Genomic DNA, 13,938 nt, shown 5'->3' on the forward strand with positions numbered 1-13,938 from the left:
TGAACTCTTCCAACATTCTCCTTCAAACATCTTTAAAACAATGCCTCTCCCCCCCGCAATCTCTGGGCTGAAAGTTCACAAAGCTGCTCCTGTCACCATCATAGCCACCTCCAAGGTCCATTGCTGCTGCTGCTGCTGCTGCTGCATTGGCTCCAGATTGATCCTTACTCCCATGTCACAGACCTCTCTTGCTGATCTTCTAAGTTGTCTTGGGCTGGAAAAATGGCTCACTCTGACCTTTTGTTGGCTCTGCCACTCCAGAATTTGATTTGAGGCATTGTTTTAAAGATGTTTGAAGGAGAATGTTGGAAGAGTTCAGCTGGGTTTCTGCCTCTACTCTGCCATCCTGGCTTTACCTAGGGATACAAATAGGAAAGCAACCAGTCTATACAATCAAGGAGCTCACATTCTAATGAGAAAGACCATAAATAAGAAAAGTCAGCTGTAAATCAGATAGAAAGACCTCATGGCATTTGGGTGTAGCAGCAAAATGCATGTAAGGCAGCTTTATGTAATTTCCACTTTGTTTCTCTGCAATATGGCTTCTGACCTCATCATTCAACCAAAAGTTACTAATGATGATTCCTTACTTTCCACACCCAATGACCTTTTCTCAGTCTCCATTCTCCTCTACCTCTCTGCAGTAACATGACCCAGAGATCACCTTCTTCTCCTTCATACCTTTTCTCTACTTTTTTATAACATGCCTCTCTCCTAGTTCTTTTCCAACCTCTACGACCATTCCTCTGTTTTCTTTGCAATATCTTTGCTGCTATCAAGGCTCCATCCTAGACTCTCTTCTCTTCATCTATGCTTTTTCACTTGGTTATCTCATCAGCTCTATTCAACTGACTCTTGGATCTATTTGTCCAGTCCTAACCTGTTTAGATACCTCTGGTCTCACATCTCCAACTGCCTATTAAATGTCTCCAACTGTATATCCCAAATGTGTCTTAAACTCAACATATCCAAAACTGAACTCATTATCTTTTCCCCAAAACCATCTCTTCTTCCTAACTCCTCTGTTCCCATCAAAGACACTGCCATCCTCCCAGTTACCCAGGGTTGCTAGGAGTCAATTCTCAACTCCTCACTCTCTCCAATCAGTTTTCAAGTCCTTTGTTTCTACTTTCATAACATTTCTACCCCCTGGCTGCCTCCAGGTCTCACTTGAAGTCCCACCTTCTCCAGGATGCCCTTTCCAATCCTCCTTATTCCTAATGCCTTCCTTCTGAGACTTCCTCCAATTGATCCTATAAGTATCTTCTTTGCACACATTGCTGCCGTCTCCTTCATTAGCCTGAGAGCTCCAAGGCCTTTTTTTTAACCTTGCTTTGTATCTCCAATACTTAGCATAATGCCTGGTACGTAGTAGACCCTTAAATAAATGGTAGCTGACTGACTGACTGATGCTGAACCATTGTATAGAACAGAAGACTTTGGCAACGGGACCTTTCTTGTCTATGCCCCTGCAGAAGCAGTTGCCAGGCCACATCTCTATGGGGGTTGCTACCTGGGATGAAGGCTGAAAGATCTGGGCTGGAAACAGAACTGACTGAGGGTTTGAATGGTGAATTGGAGGGCTCTTGAGCCATATATGCCCATTGATGACAACTGGTCAGCCATTGGAGTTGGCGAGGGTGAGGAAGCAGCGATTGAACCTCTCAATGATGACTTTGGGGCCTTAGCTAAAAGTAAGATCTGGAAGACCCTGCATTCACAAGGCTTCTTGCTTAGAATCTTTCCTGTTGGGGCTGGAGCAAAGATGGGAGTAAGGTAATGGTGGTAATTTTATGTGATAACAGCTGCTCTCTCCTGCCTCTTCCTTTGGGTACCTTGATGCTTCAACTGGGCTGGTTTGCCTGCTTGTGCTGACATTTATTTAATACTTTAAAATCAACAACAATTTTTTTCTTGTCCCTCAAAACAGTCCTGTGATTCAGATGGTTGTTGTATCTATCGTTCAGTCATTTTCAGTTGTGTCCAACTCTTTGTGACCCCATTTGGTATTTTCTTGGTAAAGATGCTGGAGTGGTTTGCCATTTCCTTTTCCAGTTCACTTGACAGATGAGGAAACTGAAGAAAACAAGGCTTAAGTGACTTTCTCAGGGTTACACGACTACTAAGTGTCTGAGGCCAATTTGAACTCATCAAGATGTCTTCCTGATTTCAAACCTGGTGTTCTATTCACTGTGCTACTTAGCTGCCCTTTGCATTTATTAACTTTCCAATAAAAACACTGTCTCCTCTCCCAAATGATGGCATTTGGTTTCAAGGTTCAGCCCTTATCTCTGCAAAGATAAGGCAGCATTTTTTCTCACTGTAATAACAAGGTAAGATAAAACACCTGCTTAGGACAGAGAGAAGCTCTGTAGTGAGATCCCACATGCAGAGAGTGACCTGGGCATGGCTACTTCATGGGGTCACGGGCTCAGAGGCTATAGAGCAGGAAAGGAAACTGAGGTTATTGGTGACTTGTCCAATGCTCTCACCAGTGTTTTAGTTCTGAAGCTCTTCCCAGCCAGAAGACCCACCAACTGTACCATGGGGAGGCATAAATCCTGGCATGCTGGTGAACCATTGCTGAGTTTGGGCTTATGTTTCCTTAGAAGTGTGGCAGTAGGCAGTGGCTTGTGTGCTCAGTGGTTAGAGCAGGGTGGAGAACCTGCAACCTCAAGGCCACATGTGGTCTTTAAGGTCCTTGAGTGCAGTCCAAGTTTTATAGAACAAATCCTTTTATTAAGGGGAGTTTGGATTCAGTCAAAGGGCCACACATGAGGACCTAGAGGGCCACATGTAGCCTTGAAGCTGTAGGTTCCCCACCCCTGGGTTAGAACATGGTGCTAAGTGAGCCAGAGTGGGATGGGTATTATAAAAAGAGCACTGACTTGGTGGGAGAAGAGGTGGGGCTGACTTCATATTTTGCTACTTACTGACTATAGGACACAGGACAAGTCAAATGAGTTCAAATCTGGCCTCAGACGCTTACTAGCTTGCATGACCCTGGGAAAGTCACTTAACCCTGTTTGTCTCATCTGCTTGCTTCATCTGCAAAATGAAATGGAGAAGGAAATGGCAAACCACTCTGGTATTTGCCAAGAAAACCCCTAATGGGGTCACCAAGAATTGGACACAACCAAAAAACAACTGAACAACAACAAAATACAAATATATACAAAGCAGTTAAATACAAGGGAGTTTAGGAGGGAGTTGGTGAATGGGAATTAAAAGAGGTCCTTGAGTTGCACCTTAAAGGAAGAAAGGCACTCTGTGAGGCAGAAGTAAGGAGGAAGGGCATTCTAGTCATGGAGCACAGCCAGTGCAAAGGCCCGGAGATAGGATATTGAACAGCAAGAAGGTTAGTTTGGCTAGATCACAGACCATGAGAGGCAGAGTAGATCAGGGCCATATTGTGAAGGACTTGAAAAGCTAAAGAAGAAGGTATATGTTTAATCCTAGAGGCAACAGAAAGCATTGGGGTTAGTGGAATAGAGGAATCCCAAGGTCAAATCTGCCTTGGGCTAGATACATAGTAGGTATTCAATAAATACTTGTTCATTGTATGAATAATTCCAACTCCATAAGTCTTCTCCAAAATAATTAAAGCTCCTCGAGGTCAAGAACTGTATTGTTTTTGTCATTGTATCCCTACCTTCTAACAGAGTGTCTGGCATAGCTTTCTCTCAGCATCTTCACTTAGAAGCTTAGATCTGGAACTGGACCACAACCTCAGAGGTCAGCTAGTCCAATTCTTTTGTCTTACAGATTGTAGAAACTGAAGCTCAGGGAGGTAAAATGATACAGTCCGTGTTACAAAAGGAGTAAGTTCCAGAAAGAGATTTGAGCACAAGTCCTCTGACTCCAGAAGCTATGTTCTTCCTACTAAACTATATTGCACTCCACTTTTCAGTTCTAGGAGCATTATTTTTTATTCCTTTCTGGAATACCTGCAGTTTTTATATTCCTTGCACCATTCCAGTAAGAAATTTCAAAGATTACTACTAATTTATAAAGCTTTAGAATTATTTTGGAAAATATAGGGCTAAATACTGTTTTGCCTCATTCCTGAGCATGGTAGATATTATATATGCAAATACATGTGTATGTATGTATTATATTACACTATAGTATATGTTATATACATTTATATGAATATATTGTGTATAAGCAATATTAGAACATAAAATATATGTATGTGTGTATGCATATGTGTGTATATACACACACATACACATGTATATATGGCTTTTGCAGGAAATTGTGCTTTTAGCATCAGAGTTATGAATAGCACGGTCCAGATATCCTTTTGCCAAAGTGACCACACACTATCATCAGCCTTCTCTGACAATCTGCATAATTTCCTCTTCTGATGAAATCAAAGGGCAAAGAGGAATTAGTTAGCAAGTCAGGTCAAGTCAACAAACACTTATTAAGCATTGACTTGGAGATGCAAATACAAACAAAACATCTCTGTTCTCAAGGAGCTTACTTTCAAATGAGGGAAGATAACACAAAAAGGAATCTGAAAGGGGAGGGGGAGGCACCTACATGAGAATATGGTGGCAAAGTCCAGAGAATGAAGATTGGTTGGTCTAAGCCCTTCTTCAAAATGGAAGTTTGGGGGGAGCTCACCAGTGGGAGAAGGGCATCACAGAGACAAAAGGCCAGGATAGGGCTCATTAGCAGAAATTCCAGATTCATTGAAAGAGACTCATGATAGAGGATTTCTAAAGTCTTAGTTTGGAAAGGGACTTCAGAGGTCATTTAATCTAATCCATACCCAAGTCATGGATCTTTTCTACAAGATTTATGGTACAGACAGCCCCTATGTGAAGCTCTTCAGTGAGGGAGATCTTATTAAGTTTGAGGCCATGAATGATATGTTAAATGGAAGCTATTATTATTGTCTTATGAGGTTTAAATAAACATTATTGTTGTTTGGTAATGTCAGTCTCTTTATGACCCTACGTAGACCACAGCACACCTCTTCTGTCCATATAGTTTTCTTGGTAAAGATACTGAAGTGGCTTGCCATTTTCTTCTCCAGCTCATTTTTTTACAGGTGAGGAAACTGAGGCAAACAGGGTCAAGTGTCACATAGTTAGTAAACGTCTGAGGCAGGATTTCAACTCAGATCTTCCTAACTTCAGGCCCAGTGAGCTATTCACTGAACCACCTAGCTGCCTCCTAAATAAACAAAAATTCCTCTTTGGAGCAGCTAGAAATCCTAGAAAGTTCTTCCTTTTGTTGAACCAAAACCTACCTTCTTGTAAAATACATTGAATGCTCCTTGTTCTCCCCCCTAGACCAAACAGAGGCCATTTACTATCTCTTCTAAATGACAATCCTTCAGATACTTGAAGATAGCCTTTATATCCCCCCCATACCCCATCTTTTCTTTTTCTTAAATTTTATTTATTTTATTTTTAACTTATGAAACAAAACAAGCATTTTCTTTTTTTTTAAATTATTTTTTACTTTTGGGGGGGGAGGGCAATTGGAGTTAAGTGACTTGCCCAAGGTCACACAGCTAGTTTTTGTGATAAGTGTCTGAGGCTGGATTTGAACTCAGGTCCTCCTGACTCCAGGGCCAGTGCTCTATTCACTGCACCACCTAGCCACCCCAAAACAAGCATTTTCATAACATAGTAAAATAAAAAGATGATTATATATAAAAATTGCAAATCTATTATATATAACTTGCTGTTCCTTTTAAATATACAATAAAATTATGTAAATTTCTTTTTTTCTTCCCTTCCCCCCTCCCCACTCTAGAAATGTCTACTATTAGACACAAATATGAAAACATTCATATTTACTTCAACAGATGAAGCTATTCAGCATATGTTTTTGTATGACAATGTCTTCACCATCCTCATCACCCCAGTTTGTCAATGCCTCCCCCAAAACGTGATGCTCATAGGGGAGCATGGGATTTTAGATTGTGATCAGACCTATTCCTGTGGCTCTCTATTTCCTTTAACACAAGCTAAAACTGTGTAAGCTTTTATATTGCCATGTGTCACATTTTCTTACACTGGACTTCAGTTGACCCAAACTTGAGAACATCTTTACACAAACTGCTTGTCGGTTACATATTTCCCATCATATACTTGTGAAGGTGATTAAAAACCACAACTAAATTATAGAACTACAAATGTATTATTAGTTAAAATTTGATCTTATTTTGAGCCTTTGAGATCTTTTTATCTTTTGATTCATTCATAAAGTATAGAAATGATCTCTTTCAGCTTTGTACCATCTTTAAATCTGATTAGCAAACCTTCTTTGCATACATCTAAGTCATCGTTAAGAGTACTAACTAATGCTGGACCAAGGACAGACCCCTGAGACATGTCATTAAGAGGTTTCTACTCAAGTTGACGATCAGACCATTGACAACTGAGTTCAAACAATTCTGAAACCATCTAACCGTATCATCCTCTAGGCCACATCACTCTGTCTTGTCTACAAATGCTAGGATGGAAGAATTTGTCACAGGCAGAATGAAAGATTTGATGAAAAGCTTTGCTAAAATCCAGGCTCACTATGTCATATCATTTTCCCGGTCTGCTATTCTAGTAACTGCCCAAAAATGCAATGAGGCTGGCTTGGCATGACTTTTCATGACACAGCCGTGCTAACTCTTAGTAATCACTGATTCCCTTTCTAAATGCTTAGATACCACCCCTATAATAATACATTTCAGAAATTTGCCAGGAATCAATGTCAACCTCATGGGCCTATAATTTGTAGGCACCACCTTCTTCCCTTTCTTGAAAATTAGGACCTTTGCCCATCTCCAGTCCTGTCCCACCTCTCCCATTCTTCACAATTTTTCAAAGCTGACTGAAAATGGCTCCACAACCATTACATGCATGTATATATGTACATATATGTTACATATATACACACATCTCACTGAAAGCAGCCAAGTTATTCTTTTGTTTTTTAAACACTTTCTCGCTTATCTTGGTTTTCAGCTCCTTGTTAACCATTTTTGTTATATTCTTCCCAGTCTGAGGACCATTCTCTTGGTAGAGGAAACAGAAACAAAGTAAGATTTCAATGCTTCTGACTTCTCTTCATCATCCATTATCACGATGCTATTCATCCCAAGCAGCTGCCCTTTTCTTTCTTTGATCTTCCTCTTTCTATCAACATGGCAAAAAACAAAAACAAAATCCCCAAAAAGCCCTTTTTGTTGTCCTTTGTATTCATCACCAGCCTCAGCTTATTTTGAGCTTTAGCCCTGCAAGATTCCCTTTTTATAGGAACATGCAATGCTTTTGTATTCATTATCCTTTGATTATATATATATATATATATATATATATATATATAATGGATATAGACATATATGCCTACACTCATATATGTCTGTGTTTATATACACATATGTATACACACACCTATATATATCTATATATAATATATAGCCTTATTAAATCTTCCTACCTTCTGGTTAGTTTATTATTTGCCTCTTGAGGTTAATCTATGTCTCCCCACGTGTGATGCCATGCCCCTTGCAGAGGCCAGTCTCCTTTTTGAAGACTATTGCTCTGGAAAAGTCCACTGATACTACTGCTTGAATAGTCCTTTTTGTGCAAAACCCATTACCAGGTCCAATGTGAGGTAAAAGGCAGATAATAAGCAAATAGAAGTCACAGCCCCTGCCCTCAAGGATTCTTAGGCAGCGGTGAGGGACCTGTGACCTCCAGGATACAGGTTGTTAGGTGCAGCCTTTTGACTGAGTCCAAGTTCTACAGAACAGATCTTTTTATTAAGGGGATTTGTTCTGTGAGGTTTGGATTCAGTCAAGGGGCCACATTTGACGACCTAGACAGCCACATGTGGCCTTGAGGCTGCAGGTTCCCCAACCCTTGCTTAGAGTCTCAATGAGGGAAGTAATACTAGTATGGTACATTTGGAAGGGATGCAATGTAAGGAAACAAACCTACCCAGAAAGAGGGTCAGTGAGTAAGGTCTCCTAGAAGAAATGAGTTTTGAACTCGATTTTGAAAGAGGTGAGAGATGTGGATTGGTCTAGCAGAGGGTCTGAGTAGACAAAGGGAAGGAAAAAGAAGAGCTTTAAGGCAAGTGCTAGAGTTATCTGCATCCAAGTAGATTTCTGAAGCCAGACCAGGAATGAGTGCTTTGTGTATGGAAGAGACATCCTTTTAACAGGAATAGAAGGGGAACCTCCTGGTCACTTAGCTGACAGCATATAGAACCTTGGAGGGCCTCAGTCTCCCACCTAGGACTAATTAACAGCATGGTACAATAAATTGCCTTTTTATCAGAGTTGAAAAGGATTTAAGATCTCCCTTGCTGAGGAATTACTGGCTATTGATTATTGATTAATATCTCTCAGGACATTTTCATTTTCACTGACATCTCTTGAAAACCATGGGGAAACTCTAATGGAAGTTTTAAGCATGAGACAAATTGAGGTGGGGGTTAGAAGAGATAGTTTTGAAAATAAGCGCTTTTCTGATTAAAAAAAAAAACAAACAAAACCTTGTGGGTAGTCTGTTTAGCCTGTGCTTGCCACTGGCCCCATTCTTCAACATAAACCACTATCTTGTTAACGCCCTTGAAATTCAAACTGGTACTTTCTGCTGATGCATTTCCTTCTCAAGGTTTCCTTGCTTATCTGAGATTATCTCTTGCTGTGCCAAGCACGAGAGAGTACCTTAAGTCCAGTCCCTGCTCTGCTACTGACTTCCCTGGACATTCCTGGGCATTGCCACTTCCCCATCTTAGGTTTTTAGTTTCTCTGCCCATAGGATAAACTCATTCAAAGTGTATTTTGCTCCATAATCCCAGGAAATCAGTGGAGAGAGCATCACAAGGCTGACCTTTCTTGGAGGCAAAATAAGCATCAGCTGACATGGTATGCTTTGGAGATCCTTGGACAGTGAGTTCTCTACTGAAATATCAAAAATGCTAAGAAGGGCCCTTTGTCCTTAGGCTCTGTGCATCTCTCCTCTTAGAGAGGTCTCTGGGTGCTTGTTCAGGTCTTCCCTAAAGGCCCTAAACCCTTGGATCCATGGCATCTTCAAAGGATCTTCAAAGGGGTCACTTAAGGCCCTGGGATGAAAGGAAAGAAAAGGTAAATATAGAATAAGGATTAGAGTTCTTGAAAGGGGAATTGGAGAGCAGTGTTAGCCCTTTTCATTCTGTGCCCTGAATAACCAGAATGATGGCAAGCCCCAACAATGGCCCTCATTGCATATTCTCTCCTCTGTTACAGTTTGAGCTCCTTGAGAGCTGGGGGTGTTTCATCCTTTATGTCACTAGCACCTACCATAGTTCCTGGCTTGTGGTGGTGCTTAATCCATGCTTGTTGATTGATTTACACCAAAGAGTCAGCACTGTTCCCTCCCTGATTATTGCTGTACAATGCTCGGGTCTTGTCAATGAAATCATCCCTGCCTGCTTAGGAAGCAGAGGTGGGAAATATCTGGAAGTTTCCTGTCTTCTTGGGAAAGAGGATCTTTTCTCAAAAGGAAGAAAACCAGGTAAAAGCCACCCAGAAAGTAATCATTAAAGAGCCTAGAGCTGAGCTGACCCTGGGGAGTTGGTGCTGCAATTTTAGTTCTTTCCAGAAGGTAGATTTTTCTTTTGTTTGAAGAGAAAATTTACTGTCAAATCAGTGTCAAAATAACCTCACCCAAAGTATTCTTCATTACACACACACACACACACACACACACACACACACACACACCCCTTGGAAACCCTCTAAAGTTTCTCTTCTCTCCTGCCTTTACACTTCCTCTTCGACCTTTAAAATTTGCTATTTAAGTTCTTTGGGGATGCTACTATATGATTTATATCTATTCCCCAACATTTGCTTAGAGCAGGGATACTTCACTTTTTTGTGCCCTGGATCCCTTTGGCAGTCTTGTGAAGCCATAGACCCCTTCTCACAATCATGTTTTTTAAATGCATAAAGTAAATTACATAGGATTGCAAAGGAAAACAATTATGATGAAATATTAGTTATAAAAATATTTTTAAAAAGTTCAGACTCTAGGGAAGTACCCTTGCCTTAGAGTATAAACTTCATGAAGACAGGAGCTGATGTCTTGTTTTATGTTGGTATCTGCTAGCATCTAGCAGTCAGCTGCATGAGCTTAATATTTGTCAGAAAGACAAATATTGGACTAGGTTTGTCTTCATCTTTCTATGAAAGCCCATCAATCAGCCCATTTTCACATTAACCAAAGGGATTTTTCCAAGGGCATAGAGTCCAACTAGACAGGTGGGAGGTGGAGTCAAAAGATAATTAGATTAAAAACAATAACATTCTCAAATTTCAAAAACAAGTTAATAAAATTATTTGATTGTAACTTCAGTAAAATTATGTAGTACTTTTTCAGTAAAATTACATTAAATATACAATTCTTTCTGGCCTTCACCCCCTTTTCACTCAACAATGTGTTTTCTTCAGGTTAAACCTTTAGTCAAGTTGTCCTCTGTTTCTTAGGCAGGACCCCTCTTGCCAATGAGCTTTCTGTGGAAGAGAGCTAACATTTCTTTCTTGCTGTCTGACTCCCAAGTCTATGAATCTCTGGGAAAGTCTCACAGGTTGCAGAACCTAGGTCTGCTAACTCCAAATTCCACACTTTCCATTGTAACATACCACTTGGTGCTAATTCTTTAAGTTGTTTTCTCCCATGCCCCTGCCTGTGTATACACTATGTCCTGTACCCCAAATAATTTCTCCCCATATCTTCACCTGTTGAAAGTTTCCCCTTCCTTTAAGGCTTTTCCTTCAAGGTGGCACTTGAGCCACCTCTTCCATGAAGTCCTCTCTGATTTCTGTCTTACCCTTTCCCTCGATGACCCCTTCCACCATCAATTTGACATGAGAGTCTTGTTCTGTTCTCTCCTCTGCATTTATCATTATAACTTGTATATTATTATAACAACACAATATTATATTATTATTTCCTCCATTTCTGCCATATTCATCATGGCATGGAAGTTACCTGGGTTCAATCTTGAAGGTAAAGCCAGTACAGTACAAAGTTCAGGCATGCCCTACCAAACTGAAATAGCGTTGAGTAAAGACCCAATGATGGACTGTATAAGGACCAACTTAATTAGGCTAGAAGAGACATTACCAGAAGGTTGACAGCAGGCTGATGAACTCTCTAGTCACAACTCTCAAAGACCATCTTCGAAATCAGAAGAGTTTGTGATTTTGATCTGTATTGGCAGAGGGAGTATTCACACCAATGACATCACCCATTCTTGTTCTTTGCCTTTTTTTTTCATTCAACAAAAGTGTGTTTTATTGTTTCATCTACTACTAGATGATAAGCTCTTTGAGGGCAGGGACTGTACATCATTAACATTCTACTGCACATAGTAGGCACTTAAAAATTTTTGTTGAATGAATGAACAAGTGAATGTAAGGAAGAGGTATGTATAGTATGCAAGAAAAATAGAACAATTACCTTAATCTTCCAAGGTTCTCAGGGACTGAGAAGCAACCAGACAGACCAACTTACATTGCAGTTCAATGAAATGTTCCTCATACACTGTGCAATGCAAATTATAGAACTATTGACAGCCACACAGTCAGGGGTCTGCAGACAACCTTAGAGCTGTGAAAAATTGGTCTGTTTTCTCAACCGTGCCTGACAAATAGCAGCTGTATTTCAGATTCTCCACAATGACCTGCAAAGTTTGGGGGCAGCTAGGTGGCACAGTGAGTAAAGTGCCAGCCCCGGAGTCAGGAGAACCTGAGTTTGGTTCCAGCCTCAGACACTTAACACCCACACCCACCCACCCACCCCTCCCCCCCACACAAAACTAGCTGTGTAACTTTGGGCAAGTTACTTAACTCCAATTGCCCTCCAAAAGGCAAAAAAAAAAAAGTTCAACAGTGCTGCCTTTGTGACTCTTCAGGAGGAGATGGCGACTGTAGGCTCTCTGGTAGCTTTAGCTAGTTCTCTCCAACAGGAAAAGGTTAAAGTGACTCACTCTGATCACAGTATCTTTACCAAGATTGTCATAGGCTTTGGATCCCAGTTCAACTTGCTTTAGGCTAGACAGATGGGCTACTTCTGGCGGTTCTTAGAGACTCTCTCCCCAAAGGGAGCCATGAACACTTAGAGCTGGGAGGATTTTTAAAGCTTTAAAGTCTTCTTCCCCTGACACCCATTCTATAGATGGATAACCTGAGGTTAAGAGGAAAGAATGAGCTTACCTGAAGTCACACAGCTAGGAGGTGGGCCTCTGTGAAGGAAAGGAGAATGGTTGAAGGGAAAAGAAGGGAGGGTAAGTTTGACTCCCGGTCCCATCCCTGTCCCCACAGGATTATTTCCTGGCTGGCATCTGAACTACATAGATGTGAGGGACAACTCCCGGGATGAGACATTTCGCTTCCCATGTGAATGCTGGCTATCAAAGAGTGAGGGGGACAGACAGACAGTCCGAGACTTGCGCTGTGCCAACAATGAAATCCTGGAGGAGATGGAGGAAACCAGTAAGTCTGGAAGCTGGAGAAGTCCCAAGAAGAGTTGGAAAGTGGGGGGACTTCTCCCCCTTTCAGTTTCCTTCCTTCCATGTCCCTGAGCTTCCATTTATCCTTCCTGCCCCCACCACCCCGCACCCTAAAGCAGTCAATGCTATTACACTGTCCCCTCCATATCTAAAAAGTCCAAATGCCACACCTTTCCTCTACCCTCACTAAAACCAACCTACTTTCTGTGCTATCCCTTTCTGTGAAGCTCCAGCTGATTCATTAGATAAATTAGCCCCCACAAAGGGGTTACCAACCAGGTTACATAGTTGCATTGTGATAACATATATGTGATAACATAATAAATGCTTTAACTCAAAGGCATTAATCCATAATGGTAGAAATTCAGATACAAGTCATAGGAGAGAGATTGTAAGAGGAAAAGAGGGTTTCTGCAGGTGCCTCTGAAACCATGTTAATGTAGAAAACCATGTTCTCTCTCTGCATGTAGTGGGGTCCTGAGTCAGCTTTGGATAGTGGAGCTGACCAGAGGATTTACTCCCCCAAGAGACCTTGAGACAGGTAGGAGGCATGTCACAAGTGGTAGAAATTTTAGGTGGCCAATGAGAGCAGTCCTTGTATACAGCTGGCAATCCAGCAGCATTCCTCCAATCCCACCTTGCAGAAGTCCACTTACTCTATCTAGAGTCCTGTGTAGGGTTCTCTATCACCACCCTATATAGAGCAAAAACTCACAGAAGTCAACAGGGGCCTCAAGTCAATGACGTGGACCCTGGGATTGGCAGGTAAAGAGGCTTAAAGCTCTTTGACTTAGAGCAGGAAAGAAAAACAATTGTTAAGACTCATCCTTTAGTCGACCTTGGTGCCCATAGGGATGGGTGGGGAGGTTTAGATTTACAAGTCGGAAGTCAGAGATCATATTTCTGAGGCAGAAAAGTCACTTGAGTCGCACCAATAAAGTGCTGTTGGCTGCTCATGGAAATTAAACAAATGGCAAGAAAACACTATAGATCAGCATAGTCCTCTTTCCAGGGGCTGAGCTGGGTTATTTGGCATGAAACTATCTCTGCTTTGTTTTCATGTCAGGGAGCTTAGTCCCTTCCTGTGGCAGGCAGCCACTTCATAGTCTAGGACATTAGAACTGTAAGAAGCCTTAGAGATCATCTTGTTTAGCCCCTTCACTTTACAAATAAAGAAGCTGAGGTCTTGGGGTGGCTAGCTGGTGCAGTGAATAGAGCATGGCACTGGAGTTCAAATCTGCCTCAGACACTTAATACTTTCTAGTTGTGTGACCTTGGTCAAGTTACTTAACCCCATTTGCCCTGCCTTCCCAGAAGAAGAAGAAGAAGAAGAAGAAGAAGAAGAAGAAGAAGAAGAAGAAGAAGAAGAAGAAGAAGAAGAAGAAGAAGAAGAAGAAGAAGAAGAAGAAGAAGAAG

At 41.3% G+C, this 13,938-nt stretch overlaps 1 protein-coding gene across 3 annotated transcripts in view; it reads left to right on the forward strand.

Annotated features, from left to right (window-relative positions):
- LOXHD1 (lipoxygenase homology PLAT domains 1) overlaps nt 1–13,938 on the forward strand; it is a 267,332-nt gene that overhangs the window by 237,046 nt on the left and 16,348 nt on the right. For all 3 annotated transcript variants that reach the window (XM_069077562.1, XM_069077570.1, XM_069077574.1), the window contains one exon: nt 12,335–12,505. In XM_069077562.1, the coding sequence (XP_068933663.1) occupies nt 12,335–12,505 (171 nt within the window). The remainder of the gene's footprint in view (nt 1–12,334; nt 12,506–13,938) is intronic.

This window comes from Petaurus breviceps, unplaced genomic scaffold, assembly GCF_028583685.1.
Source record: "Petaurus breviceps papuanus isolate PSGF00001 unplaced genomic scaffold, PetGlider_PUasm1.0 151, whole genome shotgun sequence".
NCBI classification, from domain to species: Eukaryota; Metazoa; Chordata; class Mammalia; order Diprotodontia; family Petauridae; genus Petaurus; species Petaurus breviceps.